We start from the raw sequence: 25,966 nt of genomic DNA on the forward strand, positions 1-25,966 counted from the left end.
ACTGCACAATTTGCACAGTTTAACACCAATCATGGGAAAGCAATCTGGAGTACAAGTTATGAATTCTAACATTGGAGTACTATTTAGAAAGTAGGAAAACACTGCATTTTACAGTCTTTTCATAAAAAAGATTGTCCTCAAGTAAGTCACTAGATCAAAGAAGGAAATGGACTGCTGAAAGAAAAAAGAAACAATAGTTATGTTTGCAAGATGTGTAACAAACACTTCTGTGTGTCTACTACCAGCGGATAACAAAGTGTAAATGTTCTGTCTTATTTGCTTCAAAACTTTTTAAAAAGAAATGAAGAGCTGCCAATAAAGCTGAAGTCTCCACAATCCCTTTTACAATCCTAGCATTCTACCTCCATAGATCTAGATCATACACCACAATATCCAGCAATTCCTCTGCCCCCAGCATTTTCTGAAAAGGCTCATGTCCTCAAATATTTGCCTACTGTTATAAAATATTTTAATTCTTTAAATTCAACAGGCAAAAAAAAAAAAAAAAAAAAAAAGAAAGAAAAAGAGTGTCTTAATTTGCATTTTCTTATGACCTGCCTATTTTTCTTTTTCCTGCTTCCTTGTTAGTTTTTTCTTATTTATTTGGAGGCTTTTTTTAGATATTAGGCAAACTGAGCATTTTTGCAGCTTTTGTATTAAATATTTTCTCCCTATCTAGTCATTTCCAATTTGGCATGTTTATGATGTTTTTACTGAACAAAATCAAATTGGTCAAGAGAGTCGCCCCTCAGTATCTGCATGGGATTGGGTCTAAACCCCAGGCTCAGGTAACTGAATCTATAGATGTTGACGTTCCTCGTGTGAAATGGTGCAGCATTTACACACAGCCTAAGCACAGCCTCCTGAATATATTAAATCGTCTGTAGATTAGTTATACTATATACATAAAACACAACGTTGTTGCTACGTAAAAGACTTTTATATTATATTGTTTAGGGAATCATAACAAGAAAAACATCGGCCTGTGGCCGGCACCAATGGATTCTTTTTTTCCCGAATCTATCTGACTGGCAGCTGGCTGAATCAAAGGCAATTCTATGTTCCTTTAGGAAACCTGCAGATTATATCTACAGTCTCCTGAACTTCTCACTTAATATTTGCTAATTACATTTTTACATTCACTTATCTATATTATGAAATACAAATTCATATCAAACTAATTTAAATTAGCTCAAAGTGGTGAATATAAATAGTTTCTTCTCCTAGCCAGTTTTCTAGTTCATTAAGTCAACAGTCAATTAACTACTTGAGTTGTGTGCTCTCTTCCCTCGCCATCACATTTACTGCTACTCAGCACACCAGCTAGCGGCAGGCTGCCAGCTCACTGCTAAGTAAGTATTTTCCTAGGCTACCACGTTATCTGGGCTAGAAAACAAACTGAAGTGGTTTAGTTTCAAAGGCTTTTCAATTAAGGATCCTGCTGCGCTCACGGCTTCATCTGGAAGCCAGAGCAAAGCATGTTCATGCCAGCAAGGGATTGAATTAAATGAGGCCCATGATCCTATCAACAAGAGCTAGAAATCAAGACTTTTCAAAAAGAATTGAGAATTGTCACCACCTCTGAATACAGAAGATCAAGACGAGACAGCTCAAGCAAGAGAGCTTTGTGGCATCGCTTTGACATGGCAAGACATCTGTAATACATAGTCAATTGCCACTAATTCTTGAATTGGACACGAAAGCCATACTACTTTGGATGGTATTCTGAGAACTATCTAGATGGGGTTGGCACCAGCTGAGAGAATGGGCACTATATTTTTAAAATGTGTGTGTGTTTGTGCTCTACATGTAAAGATCCATCTAGAAGGAGGGGGTCTTCAAAAAGCCCATGGAAAATGTGTATCATGAAAAAACTAAGTATGGATTTCAAAATTAATTGCCTCAAAATGAATGTCTTTTTACTCCATTTTTCCGTGAACTTCTTGAAGTACACATGCAGACATTTCACCAGAGAAGAGTCCACAAGAGTTGCAGATCAGGAACAACAAGTCATCATTTCCCATGGTCTACAGCACCCTCAGTAGTGACCGGGGATGCTGTATGTACCTCTGAAGTACATGGGTAATGAGTGGGACAGACAGTTCAGCAACACAGGTGAGCCTAACACTCTTTACTATGGGATGGTAATGACACTGAAGACACAGCCAGTGACAATGCAGCATTGGTAAAAGCATCCATCCAGGGGCCAGCACTGTGGCACAGTAGGTAAAGCCACTGACTGCAGTGCTGGCAACTCAATACGGGTACTGGTTCAAGTCCCAGCTGCTGCACTTCCAATTCAGCTCTCTGCAATGGCCTGGGAAAGCAGTGAAAGATAGCTTAAGTGCTTGGGCCCCTGCACCCACATAGGAGACCAGGAAAAAGCTCCAGGCTCCTCGCTTTGGATTGGTGCAGCTCCAGCCGTTGCTGCCATTTGAGGAGTGAACCAGAGGATGGAAGACCTACCTCTCTCTCTCTGCCTCTGCCTCTATGTAATTCTGCCTTTCAAAAATAAATAAATAAATAAAAAACCATCCATCCGTCTGGTTTGAAGAAATGACTTACTAAGCTAACCAAGAGACCACCTTTTCATTGCCTGGGAAAGCACACAGAATCCCTTATCAAAAGGAACCACTCGCATTCCATGGCCAAAACATAAGAATGTATCCCTTTCCTCTGATTTTGAAGAAGTTATTTTTAAAAGTAAGTTACAGAACACCAATTTGCAGGAAAACGATGTATTAACCAGATGACGACAGTCTCAGGGCACGGAGACCAGGATGCTTATCCTGCTCCGAGCTCAGAGCGAGATGTTCTTCCAATCAAAACAACATGAAATGTACTGAAATTTCAAAGAGTACTCACTGGAAACCTAACGACAGTAACATCTGTTTTTGTGGCCTCCACCAAGAAATCCATCCAAAAGTCCACGAGCTCTTGCTTGGCCACAGGCTGTTCCGTGGTCAGTTTCACAAAATGCTTATATATCAAAATTGTCTCTACAATAGACTTGAGGTACCTAAGAATCAAAAGATATAAAACCATACAACAGGCAAGTTTAGAACCTCCTGTTCCAACATATCCCAGTTTCATTCTGTAATGTAATTTATATGCTGCATTAATAATTATACATTCATGCTTTGACATGATAGCCCATTTAAATCTCACAAAAATTCAATGAAATCGACTGTTTTATACCCCATTTTATTTGTTTGAAAGGCACAGTTAGAGAGAAAGAGAAGGAGGGAGGAAAGGAGAAGGAGAGGGAAAGGGAGAGGGGGAGGAGGAGAGGGGGAGGGGCAGGGGGAGAGAGAGAGAGGGAGGGGGAGGGGGAGAGAGGGAGAGGGAGAGAGAGAAAGAAAGAGAGACTTTCATTCAATGGTCCACTCCCCAAATGGACACAACAGTTGGAGTTGGGCCAGATCAAAGCCAGGATCCTGAAACTCCATCCAAGTCTTCAACGTGGGTGGCAGGGGTCCAAGTACTTGGAAAACCACCCACTGCATTCCCAGGCACATTAGCAGAGAGCTGGATGGGAAATGAAGTAGCCAGGACTCACTCTTACACAGGATACCAGAAGGAGACTTAACCTGCTGTACCACGTTTCAGACATGAGAAAACGGAACTTTAGAGCGTGTAAGTAACTTGGTCTGGGCCACACATCTACTTGAAACATGAGTTTTAAAATTCTTATATTCTGTTCAAGCAGTGGTAAATTTGTTTTTAAATAGCAGGAGTCTTCAAAAAGTCTATGGCAAAATATATATCATGATAAAGCTACACATAGCATTCAAAACATTCCTGCACCAAAACCAACTTCTTTTGATTCCATTTTGCCACAAACTTTTTCAAGTCCCCTGGTATGATTCCTTGAGGAAGCGTTCCTAAATAGACTACATGGGATGGGCACTGGGCCTAGTGGTTAAGGCACTGCTGGAGATGCCCACAGCCATATTGGAGGGCCTGGGCTGGAGTCTCTGCTCTGCTCCTGATTCTAGCTTTCTGTTAATGCAAACCCTGGGACCAGCAGTGACACCTTGAGTGACTGACTGGGTTCCTGCCTCTCACATGGGAGACACAGGTTGTGTTCCCAGGTCCCAGCACTGTCCCAGCATAGGGCCTGCTGCAGGCATTTGAAGAGAGAACCAGCAGGTGGCAGCTCTCGCTCTTTCTGTTTCTTTCTCTTGTCTTTGCCTCTCAAATACATGTTAAAAGAAGAAATTCACATTCATTTGAAAATAAATAAATACACCCATAATAAGATTTTATTTTGCTCTGAAGCAATTCAGCTCATGTTTTATACAAAATGGAGATAAAACTTTAAAAATTATACAATAACATCAATAGAGGCGTAACACAACAGTTATGGGGGCATGGGAGTATAGACTTAGTGTATAAGGCAGGGTTTAGGTCAGGGTCTGCTTCAAGACCAGACATGACTCATGTGTGTTCCACACGTGGGTTAGAGCACGGGAAGAGGCACTCTCAGTAGGTGCCAAGACACAAACACATGAAGCCACAAATGGCAAGTTCAGTATGAAGAGAGAAGAGTGTAAACCTCAGGTATGACAAGAGCTGAGGTTGGAATGACTCTGGGCAAACCTTCTTTGACAAGCTATAGAGATAACTTTATCTCATGGATGTGAGGATTTCAATGCAGCAGGAAGGTCAGGCATGCATTTAAAATTCTGCAGTTTTTGTTTTTGTTTTGTTTTTGAGAGACATAGAGAAGGGGAAAGAGAAAAAGAGAGACAGAGTGAGAGCACTCCCATCTGCTGGTTCAATCTTCAAATGCCCACAATGGGGCACTGGGTTGGGTTGGGTCAAAGGTGGGAGCCAGGAACTCAACCCAGGACTCCCACAGAGGTGGCAATTACTTAAACCATCACTGCTGCCTCCTAGGGTGTGCATTAGCAGGGAGCTGGAGTCAGGAGCAGGAGCCAAGCATTGAACCTGAGTACACTGATATGGGACACAGGCATCTTAACCACTAGGCTAAACATCTGCTCTCCAGGCATGCACTTTAGAAAGGTCACTGTGGGAGTGATATCAGCAAGGATACCTGAATGGAGGAAATCATTTAGGAAGCCATGGGTGCCTTAACATGGCGGCCATTTCCTCACGTGGTTCCTGTATGTGGCCAGTGGCAGGCCCTGAGCTGCTCTGGAAGGCAGACCCTTCAAAGCCATTCCAGCAAGTGGTCAGTCACTATAACTGATGTAAAAATAAAATTAGCATTGTTTTTCAAAAGGGTCCTACATGCAGATGGAATTTTTCATCTCTCCAATGCCAATAGATAGTAATGAGACTTGAGTGCCTTCCAAGAACAATCTGAAATTAGCAAACACATATCTAGGATACATGCAGATGTGTCAGTCAAACTCTAACAACAAGAAATGAAAATCAAGAATAAGAATTCCCGAACTGAGACTACATCAGAAAAGACACAAAGGAAATGCATTGGGAGCAGAGACCCAAGAAGAGGAGATGGAAACATGGTCTCAATTCCCAAAGCTCAATCAGACCTGCAGGTGTAGAATGGGTGGTCTCTCTATGATTCATGGAACCTTGTCCAACTGAGACCAGTGGATTGGCTAATGTGGAAGAGGAGCAGGGCTAAGTAAGTGACCAGGTGGTATCTCCTATGTCCAAAGTCATCCATCCCTACATTCAACACCTCACCTTCATGAATCTCACACTCCCCTCTGAATTCTAATTTTATTCCATAAACACATAATATAACCTAATTGGCACTTCAATTAATATGGGAACAACATGAGATTACTCAGTAAACATAATTGCATAAACATGTAGGAGCAATGATTACCATGCTGGTGTCTTCAGTTTAAAAAGCTTTTCTGATGCTTGAATGACTCGCATGTGGTCGTTGGCCAGGACACTGGCCCCTAGAAAAAATCCAACTTCCCAGTAGCTCTGAAGATTTTCTAAGTTTCCTTTTTTACCGAGAAGGCTACTTATCTTCACCCCTAGAAGGAGAACAGAAGTAGAATGTCAGAACACACCTCAGACAGGCAAGCTAACTGTTCACCAAAAAGCAAGATTAGAATAACTTTGTGAAGTTTCTGATTATTAAAATGGGTCAAGTTCATTGCAAAAAAGACTAATCAGAAAAGCTACACAGAAGAAAGTGAAAATTACCCTTTAATGTGAGAACCAAGGCAACTGTCTGATATATATCAGTGTAGAACTTTTATGTATGAAAATGTTTAACAATAAAATCTCAGAAATAGTTTTAAAATAAAATTTCAGCTTTATTCTTATATCCCATAGTTTAATTCTATGATGTTTACCTTTAGCCTTTGTATAAATTTGTCACACAAGCATGACATCCTGTTGTTCAGCATTTTGACAAAATATGTGTTTTGGCTGGCAAACAGTGTTATAGTATATAGAGGTGCTGTGTTATATTTACACAAATGCAGATGGATGGTCATTTTTTATTACCATGAACATTCATGTACAACAGCTTTGGGCACTTGTTCAATTATTTCCTTGTACTGAGGTCCTAAATATATATTTGTTGGGGATGGAAGATACACCCATTTGTTGACACATAAATGCTGAATCCATATCTGCTCTCACTAGAAGCATCTGACAATGACTTCGTTCCCACACCACTTCCAGTTACAAGTACTATCAACTCCACTCATCTTTACCAAGATGATGGACAGAAAAAAGCACACAGCCCTTTTTGCCACTGAGGTTGACTATTTTTTCATACATGTGTATCTGTTCTGGGAATGAGCTTTGATGCACTCTGCATATATGATATATGAAACTAAAGCATATTACTTTTTAAGAATAGTTAAAAACATAACTTATTTTAATTTAGGATTCCTTTTTCTCTCTTCTGCTCTTTCTCTCTCTCACCAAGAATACAGGAATAAATAGCTTGGTACATAAAATCTGTTCTATATTTAGCATTATTTCCACTGGACAGAGTTGCAAAATAACTACTGATATACTTGATTCCAGGCTACAATATTTTTAAAGCTTTGGATCCAAAGGATAAATTAATAAAGCATTATCTCTGATGTATGAGCCTACCATAGTTACCAAGTCCTTACCAGCTCGGTATTTTTATTTAAAAACATTTTTGACTAAAATTTTAAGCAGAGGTCATTACATCATCATTGGCTTATCTAGCTACCATTTTCCCAATTCTTTGATTCACCTATTTCTGTAATTTAAATTTTGACAATGCTTCCAAAAAGAACTGGTTGACTTGAGGGGCAAGTATTTAAGATTTTTAATAGTTTAATTTTCATCATGGTTTTATCACCTTGAGGCTGTTATTAGATTCAAGGTTGTTTTACTAAAGGAAAGACAGGAAACAAGCCTGTACTGAACAGTCATCCTATGCCTAGCACTCGGCACACTTTTCAATCCACACAACGCTATATAATGAGTTAGAGATGATCTCCCTTTTGTAGCATGGGAAACAGGGTCCAGAGATGGTTAGCAACTTCTTTAAGGTAGTAAACTCACAAATGGTAGAAATTAGATTCTTTCCACTTTAACTTTCCAGCATGAAGAATTTTAAACATACATGAGAGTAGAAAAAACTATAATGAAAGACCATATTTTCAACAAATGCTAACATTTTGCTATTGTTTCTCTGGATATTTCTCATGAACCATCTCAAGTTAAATCATAGACATTATGTCACTCTTAAATATTCTAGCATATGCCTAAAACACCTCATATATCCTATTCCATTATAGTACCTAACAAAAATAATAATTCTCTAACATTAGTGAATACCATTGGAGTGCCTGGTTTGATACCTGGCTTTGATTCCTGACTCCAGGTCCTGGAAGACAGTGGTGCAGGCTCACGTAATTGGGCTCCTACTACTCACATGGGAACTCTGGATTGAACTCCTAGTCCCTGGCTTTGGCCTGGCCCAGTTGTGGTCATTATGTCCATGTGGGGAGTAAACCAGTGGATAGGAGTTCTTTGTCCCTCCCCTTCCTTCCCTCCTCTCCCATCTCTGTCTCTTAAATAAATGTATACCTATTTTTTTTTTTTAATGACAAGTGCCTCACTTTCCCCCCTCTGTACTGAAAATAACTTGTACCCAGGAGATTTGTTTCAGAGAGTCTGGATTGCTAATGTCTAATAGGCTGCTGTGAACTATCCCAAGTAAGAAGTTGATTTTGATCCAAATGAACCTTCTTTTTGTTTATGGTAATATGGAGTGTCCAACAGCCACTGCTTCATTCTGCCAGCTTTAAAAGACTGCTTTACTTCCAATCCAGCTCTCTGCTATGGCCTGGGAAAGCAGAAGATGGCCCAAGTCCTTGGGTCCCTGCACCCACTTGGGAGACCTGAAAGAAGCTCCTGGCTCCTGGCTGGATCAGCATAGCTCTGGCCATTGCGGCCAATTGGGGAGTGAACCAGCAGATGGAAGACCTTTCTCTCCCTTTGCCTCTGCCTCTCCTCTCTGTGTAACTATTACTTTCAAATAAATAAATAAATCTTAAAAAAAAAAAGTCAATGTCAACTCCAGAGATGACTTACAGGCGTCGACAAACCTTCCTTTTGAGTTCAGGAACAGAGCAATAAAAATTAGTTTTAAATCACAGCTCAGAGTACCACTCCAATCTGGTAGCAATAAACACTTCATCACTTTTAGTCTGAGGTTTCTAAAAAGTGTTTTACTATACACACACTTTCACAGGTAAATTTCCAAGAGCATTACATATGGGTCACTTGTAAGCCCTTAACAAAGTAAAAAAGGACCAGGACTCATTTTTCTTTAAGGAAAATTAAAATATTCTTCAGTTAAAAATCTTAAGGGGCCGGTGCCGCAGCTCAGTAGGCTAATCCTCCGCCTGCAGCACCGGCACCCCGGGTTCTAGTCCCAGTCGGGGCGCCGGTTCTGTCCCGGTTGCTCCTCTTCTAGTCCAGCTCTCTGCTGTGGCCCAGGAAGGCAGTGGAGGATGGCCCAAGTGCTTGGGCCCTGCACCCGCATGGGAGACCAGGAGGAAGCACTTGGCTCCTGGCTTCAGATCGGCGCAGTGCACCAGCCATAGCGGCCATTTGGGGGTTGAACCAATGAAAGGAAGACCTTTCTCTCTGTTTCTCTCTCTCTCACTGGCTAACTCTGCCTGTCCAAAAAAAAAAAAAAAAATCTTAAAGGAAAAATTTCCACTACAATTCACATCTTCATTACAAATCCTTCCTCCCCTCCCCCCCCCCATGAAAAATAAGGCCAAATGTCTGAAGTAATAACTCCTACAGGAGTTGGGAATGGGTTTGGCATTTGGCCTAGTGGTAAGACACTTGAGATGTTCATATCCCATGTCAGAGTGCCTGGTTCTGCTCCTAACCCCAGCTTCCTGTTAATGCAGACCTTGGCTGGCAGAAGTAATGCCTCATGTGATTGGATTCCTTCCACCCATATGAGAGACCTGGATTGAGTTCACATCTCTCAGTTTTAGTCTGGCCCAGTCCCAGTCGTTATGAGCATCTGAGGAGTAGATGGGATCATGGGAGTTTTGTCTATCTGTCTCTTTGCCTATCAAATAAATTTAAAAACAAACAAACAAACTTAGAAATGTTTTGAAAGAAGTTAGTTAAAGACTCAGGAAAGTAAAATCTGATTGCCATAGACAACAGTATTCCGGGATCTAGAATCTCAAAAAAATGTGATCAAAGCCAAAACCATGAAAATTGCTCAAAATATCATCCCTAATATGCTTTAATTTCTTTAAATTCCAGGAAGCGTCAGCAGATGAGACAATATTTACAGACGAAAGGGACAAAAGCACATTCTATCCATGGATGCAATTCAGAGATGTTCTCTGAGGAGGTTAGACACTGCCCAGACTGCCATCTGTCTGCAACACCGACACACTCACATGGATGCAGGTGCACAGGAGAAATTGAAAAGCAAATAACAGATTTTTTTTTTAAAGCATCAGGAGGGGTCCAGTGTGTGGTACAGTGGGCTAAGCCGCCAGCTGCCACACCAGCACACACCATGTGAGTGCCACTTTGAGACCCAGTTGCGTCACTTCTGATCCAGCTCCCTGTTAATGCACCTGGGAAGCAGAAGATGGTCCAAGTGCTTAGGTCTCTGCCATCCACGTAGGAGACTCAAATGGAGTGCCAGGCCCCTGGTCTGGACCTGGTCCAGCCCCAGCTGTTAAAGCCTTTTGGGGACAGAAGACATCTCTCTCTCGCTCTCTGCAACATTTTCAAATAAATAAATCTTTAAAAAACACAAAGCATCAGGAAAGCAGAACCTAAAATAGCAAACATTTCTGATGTGCCACAAAAAACTAACCTTAGTTAGGAAGCTGAATACAGAGCCCATACTGACAATACTAATTTGAGCTGCAACAATAAATATTAACCAGGGGGCTTTTAGGAACAGATAAAATAAATCTTATACTGTTCTCTGGATTTTGCACAATAGTATGAGACACCACCAAGAAGGTACAATAAAAGAATTTTTTTTCAGGACGTCAGATGTGATAGAAAGCAAAGGCATCTATCTATGAAGAGTTTTTTGTTTTGTTTTTTGCTTTGCTTTTCCTCTGGGGCAGGATTTTTGGCACATCAGGTTACACTGCTGCTGAGGATGCCTGCATTCCACACTGGAGTATCTGGAATCAAGTCCCATCTCCACTCTCATTCCAGTTTCCTACTTATGTGCATCCTGGGAGGCAACAGATGATGGTTCAAGTACTTGGGTTCCTACCAACCAAGGTGGGAGACCAGAATGAAGTTCCTGGTTTCTGGGTTCAGCCTATCCCAGCCCCGGCTGTTGCAGGCACCGGGGGAGTAAACCAGCAGTAACCCCTCAATCTGTTTCTCTCCCTCTCTCTGTCACTCTGCCTTTCAAATAAATAAATCTTAAAAAAGAAAAAAACTGGGTTTCTTTGCACCAAGCTGGGTTCAGTTTCGTGAGTTCCATGTAAAACAGCAAGCTGTAATTACCAACTTTCCGAAGCTCAAAGGAAGATTCAAACTGGTGACCGGCTGCCAGGAGGAGGACAGCATAATTAATTCCCGACTGCAGTGTTGGCTCAGACTCAAATGCCTTTTTGAACCTATAAAAAAACCACAAATGTACAAGTTTACTTTCTCAATCATGAAACCCTGGGTGTGCAGTAACTTCTGTTTGCATAACTCCAATGCCTGAGCAAGAAATATTCCGTTGGCCTTCACCCCAGAATGTAGTGTGCTCTTAGATTTAATGCTCAAGTAACTGCACCTCCTTGTTCCCGGCTCCACTGCATTCCTCTTCTTACTCTGCCCTCAACCTAGTGACCTCAATCTTTTTAAAAATCCTCTCTTCAACTGCCTACGAGGAATGCGTGAATGCATTTAGGTAATTACAGAAATTTGACCATAAGGATCCTGCACATATTTTTGAGAACTCTTAAAAATAAACCAAACATTGAAGATGATTGTATGGGTAACATACTGAAAAGATCAGTTCCATATGACTGACATAGAATGTCCGTTACAGGGAGGAATGAAGAAAAACAGACTGTGCTTCTGCATACTAATTTTGGCTCCAAGTACCCTTTTCTGAATATGCATGAAACTGTATATTAACCTTTGAAAGCACTTCAACACTTGAAAGGACTTCAGTGTTAATATCCACTGTATTTTCAAGGTAATACTTCCTAGCACCCTCTTAAGTGTTTCTTCACAAACATCATTAAACAGGCCATAATACTCAGCATTATTTCTTCTGGGAACATGGAGCGGAAAATGAAAACAAACTCTCTACTGAATAATAGAATCTGCCTCAGACAAGCAAAATGTTAAATGAAATCAGGCTGAGGAAAATATAGGACTAAATACCTAATGAATGACCATTTAATGATGCAACAAAGTTATATAAGGGAAAATAATTACAATTCCAAGATAGAGTCATTCCGACTTAAATCATAATTGTGTGAAAGAAATATAAGAATAGTAAAAGTGGTGTTAATCCCAATACTGTAAATTACACTGTATTCTTAGCTTTTATATATACTTGAAATTTTCCATAATTTTAAACATGAAATATCAAATGAAAACATCTGTTTTTTTTTTCTGAATATTGAAGATTCTGTGCCTTTTTAAAACTGTCTTTTTGAGTATAACAAGCCTCTCTGAGTGGGAACAAAAATCAAATAAACATTAATCTTAACTAGTTGGCAGTGACTGTTATATACCTGTAGGATAAGAAAAAAATTTTCCAACTGCATCACTGTAGGTGATTAAATAGCACTTTTATCTGTCCAGAAGTATAGATGTTTCCACTCTAAAATGGAAAAAATATGTACCCAAATGCAGATATTCAAAGTCTTATCAATGAAAGACATCATTTACAAGGCTCCGACCCATATATGTCACAAAGGCCTTTGTTCAGAGGCCCAACAAAAAAGTGGAGTCCCAACAAAAAAGTTTAGGAAAAAAAAGAAGTGACACACTTTCTATTCATTTGTATCAAGATCAAGTAATATTTTCAACAAATAAATTTTCTCATTCTCTGGAAACCAAAGAATAAGGAATAACTCTTTTTAAAAAAGATTTATTTATTTATTTGAAAGGCAGAATTATAGAGAGAGACTGAGAGGAGAGAGAGGGAGAGAGAGAGAGAGATCTTTCATCTGCTGGCTCACTCCCCATATGGCAGCAACAGCCAGGAGGAACTTCCTCCAGGTCTCCCATGTGGGTGGCAGGACCCAAGCACTCGGGCCATCTTCTGTTGCTTTTTTTCCCAGGCCATTAGCAGGGAAGCTGGATCAGAAATAGAGCAGCCAGGTCTTGAACTGGCACCCAGGCAGTGGTTTAACATACTGTGCCACAGGGCCGACCAGGGGGATAACTCTATAAAGTTATGAATAGTTCTGGCATGTTAAGCCTCCGCCTGCAATGCCAGCATCTCATATGGGTGCTGGTTCAAGACCCAGCTGCTCTACTTCCTATCCAGCTTCCTGTTCATGGCCTGGGAAAGCAGTCGAAGACAGCCCAAGTACTTGGGTCCCTGCACTCACATGGGAGACACAAAAGAAACTCCTGGCTTCTGGCTTCGGCCTAGCCTAGCCCCGGCCATTGTGGCCAATGAACCAGCAGATACAAGCTCTCTCTGTTTGTTCCTCTCTGTAACTCTGCCTTTCAAACAAATTTAAAATAATAACAATAATAAAATTAAGCTTGGGCTTGACATAGACAGAAAGTTCTTCCCTCTATGAAACTACCAATTGAAATCCAGACCCAACCCAACTTAAGGCATGTGTTGTGTTAACTGGCTTCTTAGCTTATCTGGTTAATAAAGAAAAGTGAGAACCATGGTGCGAGAAAATAGAATGATCTCCAGTCTCAATAATGTTTACAAAAGTTCCAGGACATAAGATCCAGGGAAATGTGACCAATAAACAAGCACCATAAAAGCTCCTCTAGAGTTGATTCAGACATTGCAGTTTATAGGTATGGTCTTGAAAAATAATCATTACAAAGATGGTAAAGAAATCAGAGAAAAGGATGGAAAAAATAGATTAAAGAATAAACAACTTTAACAGAAAGTTAGAATTAAAAAACAGGAATGAAACAATCTAAAACTGAAATATATAATCTTGAAAATCATAACTAATTGCTTGGGATTAAAAGCAGACTAGAGGGGCAGTGCTGTGACGTTGCAGATAAAGCCACCATCGCCACCATCTGCAGTGCCGGCATCTCATATGGGCACCGGTTTGAGTCCCAGCTGCTCCACTTCCAATCCAGCTCTCTGCTATGGCCTGGGAAAGCAGTAGAAGATGGCCCAAGTCCTTGGGCCCATGTACCCACATGGGAGACCTGGAAGAAGCTCCTGGATTTGGATTGGCACAGCTTTGGCAGTTGCGGTCATCTGGGGAGTGAACTATCAGATGGAAGACTTCTTTCTCTCTCTCTGCCTCTGCTCTCTGTAACTCCGGCTTTCAAATAAGTGTTTTTTTTTTTTTAAAAAGCAGATGAGACAAAATAAAGTTTTGGAGAAGCAAAAAAAAAAAAAAAAGTCAATACAAAGTATCTTCACTGAAGTTGAAAAAGAAAGAAGAGGGGGAAGAAAAACCCAAAATGGGGCATAAGAGACACACTGGGCATTTTTAATAGTGTAACATATATTTTACTGTATCCACATAAAGGAAGACAGAGAATATGGACTACAACAAACATCTGAAGACATAATCGATAAAAATATTCTCAAACTAATGAAAACATAAATGCACAAGATTCAAGAAGCTCAGCAACCATTAAGCAGGATAAAATCATAACAGTCTAAATGTGGGAACCAAAACCACAGAGAAAAACCCAAGATCAGCCAAAGAAAATGATGTATTAACTTCAGTGGAGCAATAAAACTGCCAGCTGAATTTGCAATATAAACTATGGGAGCTTAAATTCAGAGTAACAAAAGGGAAAAACAAAAAGTGAAAAAGGTATCTTCAGATAAGTGAAAACTTAGTTACTAGAACATCTGCATGACAAAAATTACTAAAGAACTTCTGACTAAAGGAAAAGTGATTCCACTTGGAGGCACTGAGCTTTAAGAAAAAAAATCACATTAACAATGGTAAATATATGACTAGATTTAAAATATATGAGCTACATATGGTCCTTGACTTACGATGTGGTTATATTTTGATATACTCATCCTAAATTGAAGACATCAACAATGCATTTAATGCGCCCACCTTCTGAACACTATAGCTTTTCCTGGGCTACTTTAAACACGGCCAGAACACTTAGACCAGCTTACAGCTGGGCAAAATTCATCCAGCACGAAGCCTATTTTGTAATGAAGTGCTGAACATCTCAGGTAGCTTACTGAATACAGAAGTCTGTATAGTCTCAGATGTTCAGAGAATTACATGGTATACTGCTGGCCTGGGGAAAGATCTAAATGCAGTCTTGTTTCCACTGAATGTGCATCGCTTTTGCACTCTTGTAAAGTCAAAAAATCATATGTCTAACCACTGTAAGTCAGGGACCACGGGTATTTAAAAGCTACTGATGATTTAAACTGCTCTAAACTTCTTTCCCTGTTCTGAAAACAGTAAAATACAAGTTTAAGGTAGAAAATAAATCAGGAGTGGAGGGCTAAATGAAAAAAAGGATACATGAGACAAATGGAAAATAATTAGTAACATGGAAGCTGTAAGTGCTGACTTCACTCCCAATTCCAGGTTCCTGCTAGAGTGTACCCTGGCAGCACATGGTGACTCAAGTACTTGGGTCCTCCACATAGGAGACCTAGAGTGAGCTACTAGTCACCAGCTTTGGCCTGCTACAGCCTGGCTATTCTGGGCATTTGGGGAGTGAACCAGTAAATGGGAGCCCTCTCTGTTTATTGGTCTGTCATTCTGTTTGTCTACCCTTCTCCATCTCCCTCTCCTCTCTGCCTCTTGAAAAAGAAACAAATACATTTTTAAAAACTAAACTGACAAAAATATCAGTAAGTATATGGAAGATTTCAACAATGTGATTAACCAAGTTACTCTGACTTATCTGGAACATCATACCTGACAAGTGTGGACCATAATACTGAGTCACGAAGTGCTTTTTAGCATATGTTAAAGGAATGGAAGAACACAGAGGATGCTGTCTCTCAGCATAATTAAAGGAGAGAAAAATAAGGAAAGATATGCTTGGAAACTGGGCAGCCCACTTCTGAATAACCCAAGGGTCAAAGCAGACAACACTGAAAATGAGGAGGTATTTGAATACAATCATATTGAAAATTCAGTATGTCAACATTCCTGGGCTACAGAACAACTGATACCTTTAAATGCATATATTGCAAAAGGGACAGATTGAAAAATCAATGCTACAAGCTTCCATCTAGAAAAAAAACATATTATCCCTAAAGCAGAAGGAGGGGTACAATAAAGGCAGAAAACAGTGTAGTACAGAGCAGATGTATAATTTTAAAAAGTCAGTAGTGCCGAAGATTGCTTCTTTGCAAAGATTAATAAAATTGTTAAATTTTTGAGATGATAGCTCATTAGAGAAAGATATCACAAGTTTTAAAAAGAAAGTAAAAGGATATGTAGAACAACTTTATGTCAATAAACAAGCAAAAAAACTAGGGGTCAACTTTGTGGCTGCTCAGCTTTTGATCTAGCTCCCTGCCAATGTACCTGGGAAAGCAGATGAAAATGCCCCAAGTGATTGGGCCTGTGCCACTCATGTGGGAGACCTCGAAGGAGTTCTGGGTTCTTGGCTTCAGACTAGCCCAGCCATTCGGAGAGTGAACAAGCAAATGAAAGATCTCTGTCCTCTCTCCTTCTCTGTCACGCTGCCTTTCAAATAAATCTTTTAAAAAAGCAAACAATTTCTTGAAAACCACGTAGTAGCAAGACACACAAGACAATGGAAACTGAAGAGTTCTACATCTGTTGCAGAACTTGTTATTTTTATCACCTATCGCTCCCAAGAGAATGCAACCCCACGCAGGCAGGGACCTGTCAGTGTTCCTGACCAGTGGCTCTCCAGATCCTGAGTCCTCAGGATGCTGACACACTGCAGGTGACGACGAAGACTGAGCACTTGCAGGATGAAGGCAGACTGCAGCCTCTTCCTACCAAGAGCCACACTGAAACAGGTGATTAGTACATTTGTTCACAAATAATCTACTCCCTTCCATTTGTGGTATGAATCCCTATGACCATAAAACTACAAGACCACACATGCATCCTTGAACTACATTAAATGAATGATTTGCTTACCACCTTCCTTGTGCTACATTTTGATGTTACTGGCACCCACTACTCTGATAAAACCACTGAGGATATTGTTTATAATGTTTTTTATTGTTGCCCACACAGAGTCTTAGATGAGAAATGCCTTTACTTTATTGCTAGGGAGAGCTTGTTTTCCTCCAATGTAAGTGGCAGATAATTCTATTAGTAAAAAGCTTATCAGCCTGAAGCTCAGTCATAACCAACAGGTTGATCTTTACTGCTGTCATATTTGGATGCTAATATTCCAAATGGGATTTTATCACTTGGCTGTATGCTTGTAAGATTCCAACTTGATGTAAAAATAATGAAAATATCCATTGTAACTGAAGAAGATGTGTCAGTCATTTTAGGGTAAGTTAGCCACAGTTATGAAGCAATCTGCAAAACTCAGTGGCCTGTAATGCCTATTCGATCCTCAGCCCTGCTTCTCCTTGTCTTCCCTGTAGGATCCAATCTGAAACTGCAGCCTCTCAGGGAAATGTACTCACGGCACATCTACCACAGACCAGGAAAAAACTTCTGCCTAGAATGACACTTGTCAAGTCATACAGCCAAGCCTGGTGTCAGGGGGGTGGTAAGACATAATTTTCCTGCAAACAAGGTTGGTGCACTTAGAACGATAATACACTATACCACAGGTGATATTCTCCACCAAAGGAAGCTGTGGTTAACATCAAATGGTAAGAGAAACAACAACAGTAGTTGCCTCTGGTTATGAGTACCTACCCAGTGCAAGACATTGTTCGAGACCCTTCAGGCATAACGTTTCTGACAACCTTCTAATAGGGGGAATTCCTTAGCAATAAGGCAACTAAACACAGAAATATTAAGTAATGTTCTGTAGAAGTGGTCAGGCAGGAAGCCAACTGACCTAATTCTGTGAGATTCCAAAAGCTGTAGCCCTCTTCTCTGCTTACCTTGGTTTGTGCTAAAAAAGCTATTTTTTTAGTTTGCTTTCATTACTTTCTGGTTTTTTGCTTTTGTTCTTGTTTTTTAGTGAAAAGGAGTTGGGTGAAACAGGAAAATAAAAATGAGAGATAAAAGCAGAGAGAACAAAAAAAAATTTAAAAAAAGCAGAGAGAACTGCTTTTATACTAAGGATAAAGTTTATATTCTCTACACAGAGACATATGCTGATATATTCTAGGAAAAATAGTGTTTTTTCACAAAATATATTAGATCAGTCCTTATTAGACTTAAGACTAATATTTTAAAAAGACTGAAATATGGCAATATCACTGAATTGAGTTCATAATAAGGCAGCAGTTTAGGTCACTGAAAACTTCAGCTTAACCAGGAAAGGATAAATGAACATGAGAAATGTATGTCTACACATAAGGAAATCTACAAACAATGAATAATAATGCAAAAATATAATGACAGAGGAACAAAATAATTAGAGCTGAATTAGAGAAGACGTTATTAAAGGACACAAACCTGAGGGCAGTAACATCTTAGAGAATTACAGTGGGTATATCTTGAGTAACAGAAGTTATTTCCACTTCTCTTCATTTTATCTGTTTTAGTAGTAAATATTGGTTGAAAGGAAGTAAATAATTTGCAGCCTTCAATTCACTGTCATACGTAAGAAAATAACAGTTTTGTTCAAGAACAGCCTGACCATTAGCACTGTTTTTGTCACCTGAGTGCAAAGCAGGTCTGAATGCAGTAAAGTCCTTCATTCATATGGTGAGTGCTGAAGTCTTACCTAGAAAGACTTTGTTCACTTTTTGCATAAAAGAAATGTTCTTGAGTTAATTACTTGAGCTAAAGAGCATCTGCTTTCCAATAAAGAAGAAACTCAGCTCAGGTTCTTTCTATTTAGCTGACATTTTTTCCCCCTCATTTGAGATACAACAGCTGTGATTGTTTCTGTGAGGCACACAAGTAATTAAATTAGAATTTCATGGTGCTGCGCATCTCCAGGGATAATCCTGAAATTATCACTCATAAAATAACTCAGAGGCAAAGCAGGACAGCATCTGAAGAAAACTGGTGCCAAATCACCCACTGATTTGATCTGGTGATCAGGGAATAGCCCTCTCTCCAATTCAAATGACTTATTTGTATACATTCCTTATTATAACAGAAAATTCAGGAAGAAAATAAATGAACTCCACATTCTAATTGTTTTCTTTCAGTCTTTTCACTACGCAATTTTTTTTCCAAAAAAAGAGACTCTCACTATTTTTATCATCTGTTTTGTAATCGGACATATGATGGATGTTACTACTACACATTTTTCAAAACCATAATTTTCTTTTGAGTATGTGCTGAAAAGAACTCGAAGCAGGATCTCAAAGAGATTTTTATACACCAATGTTCCCAGCAGCATTACTTACAACAGCCAAAAGGTGGGAACAACAATAATGTCCATCAACAGATGGATAAATGAAATGCAGTATGTTCAAGAAATAGTAAAGGAAGGAAATTCTGTCACATACTACAGAGTTGTAGGTGAAGCTTGAGGGCATTATGCTAAATGAAATAAGCCAGTCACTAAAAAAGACAAATACCACTTACATGAGTAGCTACAGTAGTCGAATGTAGAGACAGAAAATGGAATGGGGGTTGCCAGGGACTGAGGGAAGGGCAGGAGGGGAAGCTAAGCGTTTAAAAGGCAGAGTTTCAGTTTAGCAAGATGAAAAGAATTCTGTGGATGGATGGTGGTAGTAGTTTCATGATAAAAGAAATACATGTAATGCTACAAAACTGCACACCTGAACATCAGTTAAGATGTTACATTTTATGTGATATATTTTTGCAAACAAGAAACTTTCCAGAATTTTGAAGTTTCATTGTATAGAGATGTCAGCCTTTTTCTTTATGATTTATTTATTTATTTGAAAGGTGGAGTTACAGAGAGAGAGAGGGAGGGAGGGAGGGAGAGAATTCTCTGTCTGCTGGTTCACTCCCCAAATGGCTGCAATGGCCAGAGCTGGGCTGATTCGAAGCCAGGACTCCAGAGCTTCTTCCAGGTCTCCAATGTGGGTACAGGGGCCCTAGACTCAGGCCATCTTCTACTGCTTTCCCGAGCCATAGCAGAGAACTGGCTTTGAAGTGGAGTAGCCGAGACCTGTACTAGCACCCACATGGGATGCTGGCACTGCAGGTGGTGGCTCCACCTGCCAAGCTACAGCGCCAGCCCCAGATGTTAGCCTTTGTTTAACAATTCCCTGGGGCTCATGTTGTGGTGTAGTAGGCTAAGCCTCCATCTGAAGTGCCAGCATCCCATAGGGGCCCCAGTTCAAGTCCCGGCTGCTCCTCTGCTATGGCCTGGGAAAGCAGCAGAAGATGGCCCAACTGCTTGGGTCCCTGCAACCACATGGGAGACCCGGAAGAAGCTCCTGGCTCCTGGCTTCAGATTGGCCCAGCTCCAGCCATTGCAGCGATTTGCGGAATGAACCAGTGAATGGATGGCCTCTCTCTCTGTCTCTTCCTCTCTTTGTATAGATAAATCTCAAAAGAAAAAATTCCCTATTGTTAGACATTTAGCTTTCTTCCAATTTTTGTTACCATACAGTTCAGGGTAGTGAACATCATCATAAAAACTACCTTGCATCCATATCTGTTATTTCTTTAGGATAGTTTCCAAATAGCATAACTACATCCAAGAAGTGAATTATTTCAAAGCTCTTGATGCAGGATGCCAAATTACTTTCCAGAAAGGTCTTACTTTATTTACATTCCCAACAGCAGTGTAGGAGAGTGACTTTCACATTGTACTTTTATCAAAGAATTCTTTGACTTTTTTCTTTCTTATATTAATATTATTGAATAATCACTCTTATTATTTAATAATTTAGTATTTAATAATTACTCTCCTTCCTTTCAAAGTATTCTCTAATTGTCACTTTTCATCTGTGCCATGTGGTAACAGCACAAAGCTCAGGATTTTAACTTTTAAATTTTTTGCTTACCTCTGAGGGTGAGGTTTTCATATGCCTATGAACAGTCTACACTCAGCCTCCCAATAACTGCCCCAACTCTTTCAAATGTAAATGCAAACCCATATTCTAAGAAAGCTGGAGGCATGAAAGGAGACACACTTGTGAGAGCTCTACGGGCAGAGCTGGGCCAAGTTAAAGGGCTTAAGCCTTAATCTTTGAGGGTATGAAGGACAGTAAAGATTCAGGAGGAGGGGAGAGTGGCAGCAAAATATGGGAGAAATCTACCACTTAACAGAAGGTGACTAGTCATATGAGTCAATCCTGATTACTATTCAATAAAACAGGTTCACACAAGCACAGTCTCCACATTGCGGGAAAGCTCTTCTATAGCCAGGTTTGTAAGCAATCCTTTGGCTAAGTGAAATCACTTCTATTCTTCTATACTCTCCTTCCTCTTCAGCATAATGCCTGGCAAACATCTAGCTTCTCCTCATCTCTCTGGTAACTGAAAGATACAAAGCAAGCCTTAGTTGCTCTCCTTATGAGGTTGCATTTATTCACAATTAGGAACCTCTACAGGGATATATTAAACATGATCCTTCCTACACTTTGACTTGGTCATGCTGTAAGAGCTTCCTCCAATCTATCATCTCTGACACTGGTCAAAGTATGAGACCAGTGTCCCAGGGTACTTATTTGCAACTGTGGGCACACTTGTGTTCCACCCCAAGTTCCTGGGTCATCCTGGAACCATGGAACCCTAAGGAACCACCTACATCTGGACACCAATGAGCTGGATGCCATGATGAGTTCCAAATAACTCTTCAGACTTTGTGAAAGAAAGAAAGAAAGAAAGAAAGAAAGAAAGAAAGAAAGAAAGAAAGAAAGAAAGAAAGAGAAAAGAAAGAAAAGAAAGAAAGAAAAGAAAAGAAAAGAAAAGAAAGAAAGAAAGAAAGAAAGAAAGAAAGAAAGAAAGAAAGAAAAGAAAAGAAAAGAAAGAAAGAAAATCATCCTAAATCTGGAAACTCAGCTTTTAGAGACAATCAAAACCAAGCAAAATTGATATCAATAGGATCATGGTGAGATAACAACTCTGAGGGTGGTAGAAGTGCAGACAACAAGAATACCCTGAAGCTAAGGCAAATGAAAAAGGGCTAGTCTGGCAAATGGAACATGGACACGGGGCTTTATTTGCATGTGATTGGTTTGTTACACAACACTTCCAAAGTAAAGCCACCCCCATTAATAATGGAGAAACTCAATCTTTATTAGGCACACATTACTGTTTGAACAGCACTGTCACTGACGTAAGAGAAAATTAGTTGATAAAGCAAGGTTCTCTGTTCTCTGAAGTTACTATGGAAAAAATGAACATATTAATGCAAAAACAGAGCTAATGCTTTTAATTTCCTGGCTATGGATCTTTTTTTTTTTTTTTTTTTTTTTTAGCATCACAGGAGGGACACGATTATGCTAATATAGTAAAAGCACCCAATTTTCCTTTCCAAGTTGTTAAAATGACTTCACATCTCCCTTTAATGCTGAGAATACCATCTTTTCCAAAACCAAATGAGACTTTAAGCAAAACACTGCCTATAGCATGTGACCCCATGAAAGTCATGATATATGAAATTCAAGCAAGGCCTATGTAAAAATTATACAGATCCTATATCTTTTTTTCTCACCACCTAAAATGTCAAACTAGATTTAGAAAGAGTAAGAGGACTCTGAGGAATACTTCAGGAAAAGGCAAAGTTAACGCAGTCAATGTCCATTTTGAGCATGAACAAATATAACAAATATGCAAAGAAATAGCAGTAGTTTTACATATTATGCACTAACAATATATACTAAATTCCTACTGAATTTCAGAACTTAAACATACATGGCTTCATTTAATCTTCACCATATAACCTTAACCCTCCCAAAAAGATGATTCTAAACCAGCTATAATAATCTCATCCTCCTTGCTACTAATTTGTATATTACTGGGCTACTGATGAAACACTAGAAACATAGACAAAAAAAGATGTAAGCTTTAAAAATATTTTTTAACTAATACATAATAATTATACCTATTTATGGGGTACAGTGTGGCATTTCAATACATGAATACAATGTATAATGAACAAGGGTACTTGGCATATCTATCATCTCAGAAATTTATCATTTCTTTAAGTTGGAAAAATTCAAAATCCTCTCTACTAGCTATTTTGAAATATTCAATTAATTGTTGTCAACCATAGTCATTCTATAGTGCTATAGAACATTACAAATTATTCCTCTGTCCAACTGCACTCCTGTACCCATTAACCCTCCTCTCTGTATCCCTCCCTCCCCCACACTCCTCCTAGATTCTGGAAACCACTTTTCTTTTCTTCTATGAGATCAATTTTTCAAAGCTACTATGTGTAAATAAGAATATATAGTATCTGTCTTTCCATGTCTCCCAGTTTCGTTCATGCTGCTGCAAATGATAAAATTTCAATAAAATTTTTAATGGTTGAATAATGTTTCACCGCACACACATCATATTTCCATTATCTATTTATCCACTGATGGACATCTAGGCTGATTCCACATCTTGGCTACTATGAATAGCATTGCAACAAACATGCAAGTGCAGCTGTTTCTTCAATATAGTGACTTCATTTTCCTGGAGCATATTTTTTGAAAGGTTTATTTTTTATTTATTCTAAAGGCAGAGTTAGAAATAGAGGAGGAGACACAGAGAGAGAGCAGGTTATATTCCATCCACTGGTCCATGCCCCAAAATGGACACAACAGCCTGGGCTAGACCAGGAGCCAAGCCAAAGCAGGAGCCTGGAGCTTCCCCCAGGTCCCCCGTGTGGGTGCAGGAGCCCAAGCACCTGGGCCATCTTCCACTGCTTTCTCAGGCATATTACCAGGGAGCTGGATCAGAAGTGGAGCAGCTGGGTCCCAAACTGGCACCCATATGGGATGACAACATCTCAGGCAGAGGCTTAACCTGCTACTCCACAGTGCCGGCCCTTGAGCAGATTTTTATGTGTGCTTTCTTAGTCCCGAGATAAAGATGCCTCCCTTTCCCTTGACATTGATGTAGCTTATCTGGATGGATCTTAGAGAGGGCATAGCCACCTTATAACCCTATAAAAGCCACCATCCCAGCTGCACAGCCATCCATGGCATAACAAAGGAAATGACCTGACATTTCTAAGCTGCTGGTTCAAACGCCTATGCTAAAACCAGGTGACCTCCAGACTTTGTTTCAGCAGATGTGTCTTATGAAGCCCATCACAGTGAGGTACTCCGCTGTTTGTAGGATGACAAGAGCATTCAAACTCATGTAAGCAAGTATTATTATTTTTTAAATAAGAAAACTGAATTTCCTAAAGTTTAGCTAATTTACCTAAGATTATACAATTTCCAGGTACTGAGTCAGCGTTTACCCTGGATTGGAAGAGGAGCAGCCAGGACTACAGCCAGCGCCCATATGGGATGCTGGTGCCACAGGCAGAGTTTTAACCTACTGCACCACGGCACTGGCCCCTGTACTATAAAAACTTAACCAAATGCATTTGGAAAACATTGTGGGGGGAATAATGCATTTGTACTGAACATGAGTATTTTTCTCATCATTATTGCCTAAACAATACATAACAACCAATTACTTTGTATGAGTACTAAGTATTTTAAATAATCTAGAGATGATCTAAAATATAGAGGAGGATGTGCGTAGGTTATATGCAACTGCTAAGCCATATTATATAAAGGACTTGAGCATCTGCAGACTGTGGTATCCAAAGAGGAGTGTAGGAAAGTCCTGGAACCAATCCCACATTACATTAAAGGATGACTGTAACAGCATAATTTCAGTCATCCTCAAGAGTTTCAATGAACAAAAATAAGCAGGAAATGCCAATTTTAAAAATGAAATGTTAGAGAACTACTTTTCTATGTGTGTGTGTGTGTATGTATGTGTGGTGTGTGTGTAAATAAGTATTTAAATCAGGATACATTCATTCAAACCACTCACCCTCTGTCTCAGATATCATTTGACAAAGTTTGTTCTAACATATCATAATTCAGCAAGCTTCAAAAAACCTAAAGCATAGAAAGTTTTTACTTATTTTCTTTTCTCATTCTGAGCCTCCAATGAACATCCTTAGAAAACGTATCTGCATTCAAGGGTCTCCCTAGTAGCAAAAGGGTGCCATGTCCAGTGGTTCTTGGCTCAGATACTATGTAAAGCTTTCCCTTTCTATCATGGGGCAGGAATATTTAATGTATTAGTGATATTACAAAGGAGAATTACAAGAAAGTGCTTGATGAGCCATAGTCATCACAACTGCTTAAGGCTCTTTTTTTGTATTGAATTGAAGCTCTTATCCTTCAACTTGTCATGGTCACACATCTCACTGTTGTTCAAACCAACAAAAAATGATTCAATCCATGCAAAGAAGCCTGAGGGACCGAGGACCTGCCATGACACCCCACGCTTTGTCCCAGCACCTGTATCTGACAAGTGAAAACTCAGAATATCATGACTCAAAAAGGAAGGTCAGTTGAAACATCCCTTTGGGACCCATGACTCAAAGCAGGTGTAACCTTGCTACGTCTGGCCGGATGCCCGATAACCTCAATGGTGCACCTTGACAGCAGTTTTCTCTTCTCAGCCCTAACAGAAAGAGAGGTCAGGGACAGCGTCAATACAAATAAGAGCATGTTTGCACTATGGAAGTTGCATTAAGACACTAAGAAAGACTGAAGTAGCTTTATAAATGTGAGGGTTTGAAAATGCACCCATTTTTTAATTGGGGCATCTTTTCAGATAATCGGATCTGTGGTAATAACGGCAGGCCACAGGTAGCACTTTACAGAAGTGTCATTCTTATATTACTAAATAAATCTGTAAGCAACACACGAAAGATCAATTCCTAAATACTTTTACCATGAAAAACCTTTGAGCTCTAATAGCCTTCCCTGTTCTCTCTATAAACTCAATGATGGCTTAAATTGAAATCACAAAAATCCTCACCAGCCTCTGAACACAAAACTCCCTGAGAGGTGGATGAAGTCCCCAGGCTAAACGGAAACCATTAGAAAAGTGACAGGATAGGAGTGTACAGAAAGCCGAAAATAAAACCAGAAAAGAACTCTGCTCCCTAACTGAACTTTATGTACTCTTGAAAGCTTACAATAGTCTAAATTGTTTTTCAGTGAGAAAACCCTCCTCTTCTCTTCCTGTATGTGATGTTGCACTAACTTCATATGAGCTATTTTCCATTTGAATTCACTGACTACGCAAACAGGCCTCTGAGGACTACTCATGCATTC

General features: G+C 39.7%; 1 protein-coding gene across 3 annotated transcripts in view; it reads right to left on the bottom strand.

Moving 5' to 3' along the window:
- MAP3K5 (mitogen-activated protein kinase kinase kinase 5) overlaps window positions 1-25,966 on the bottom strand; it is a 242,606-nt gene that overhangs the window by 95,269 nt on the left and 121,371 nt on the right. For all 3 annotated transcript variants that reach the window (XM_062186819.1, XM_062186818.1, XM_062186820.1), the window contains exons 8-10: window positions 10,972-11,084; window positions 5,828-5,987; window positions 2,866-3,019 (exon numbers count right to left, since the gene is read on the bottom strand). In XM_062186819.1, coding sequence (XP_062042803.1) covers window positions 2,866-3,019; window positions 5,828-5,987; window positions 10,972-11,084 — 427 coding nt within the window. The remainder of the gene's footprint in view (window positions 1-2,865; window positions 3,020-5,827; window positions 5,988-10,971; window positions 11,085-25,966) is intronic.

The sequence above is a fragment of the Lepus europaeus genome, chromosome 3, assembly GCF_033115175.1.
Source record: "Lepus europaeus isolate LE1 chromosome 3, mLepTim1.pri, whole genome shotgun sequence".
In the NCBI taxonomy this organism is placed as follows: domain Eukaryota; kingdom Metazoa; phylum Chordata; class Mammalia; order Lagomorpha; family Leporidae; genus Lepus; species Lepus europaeus.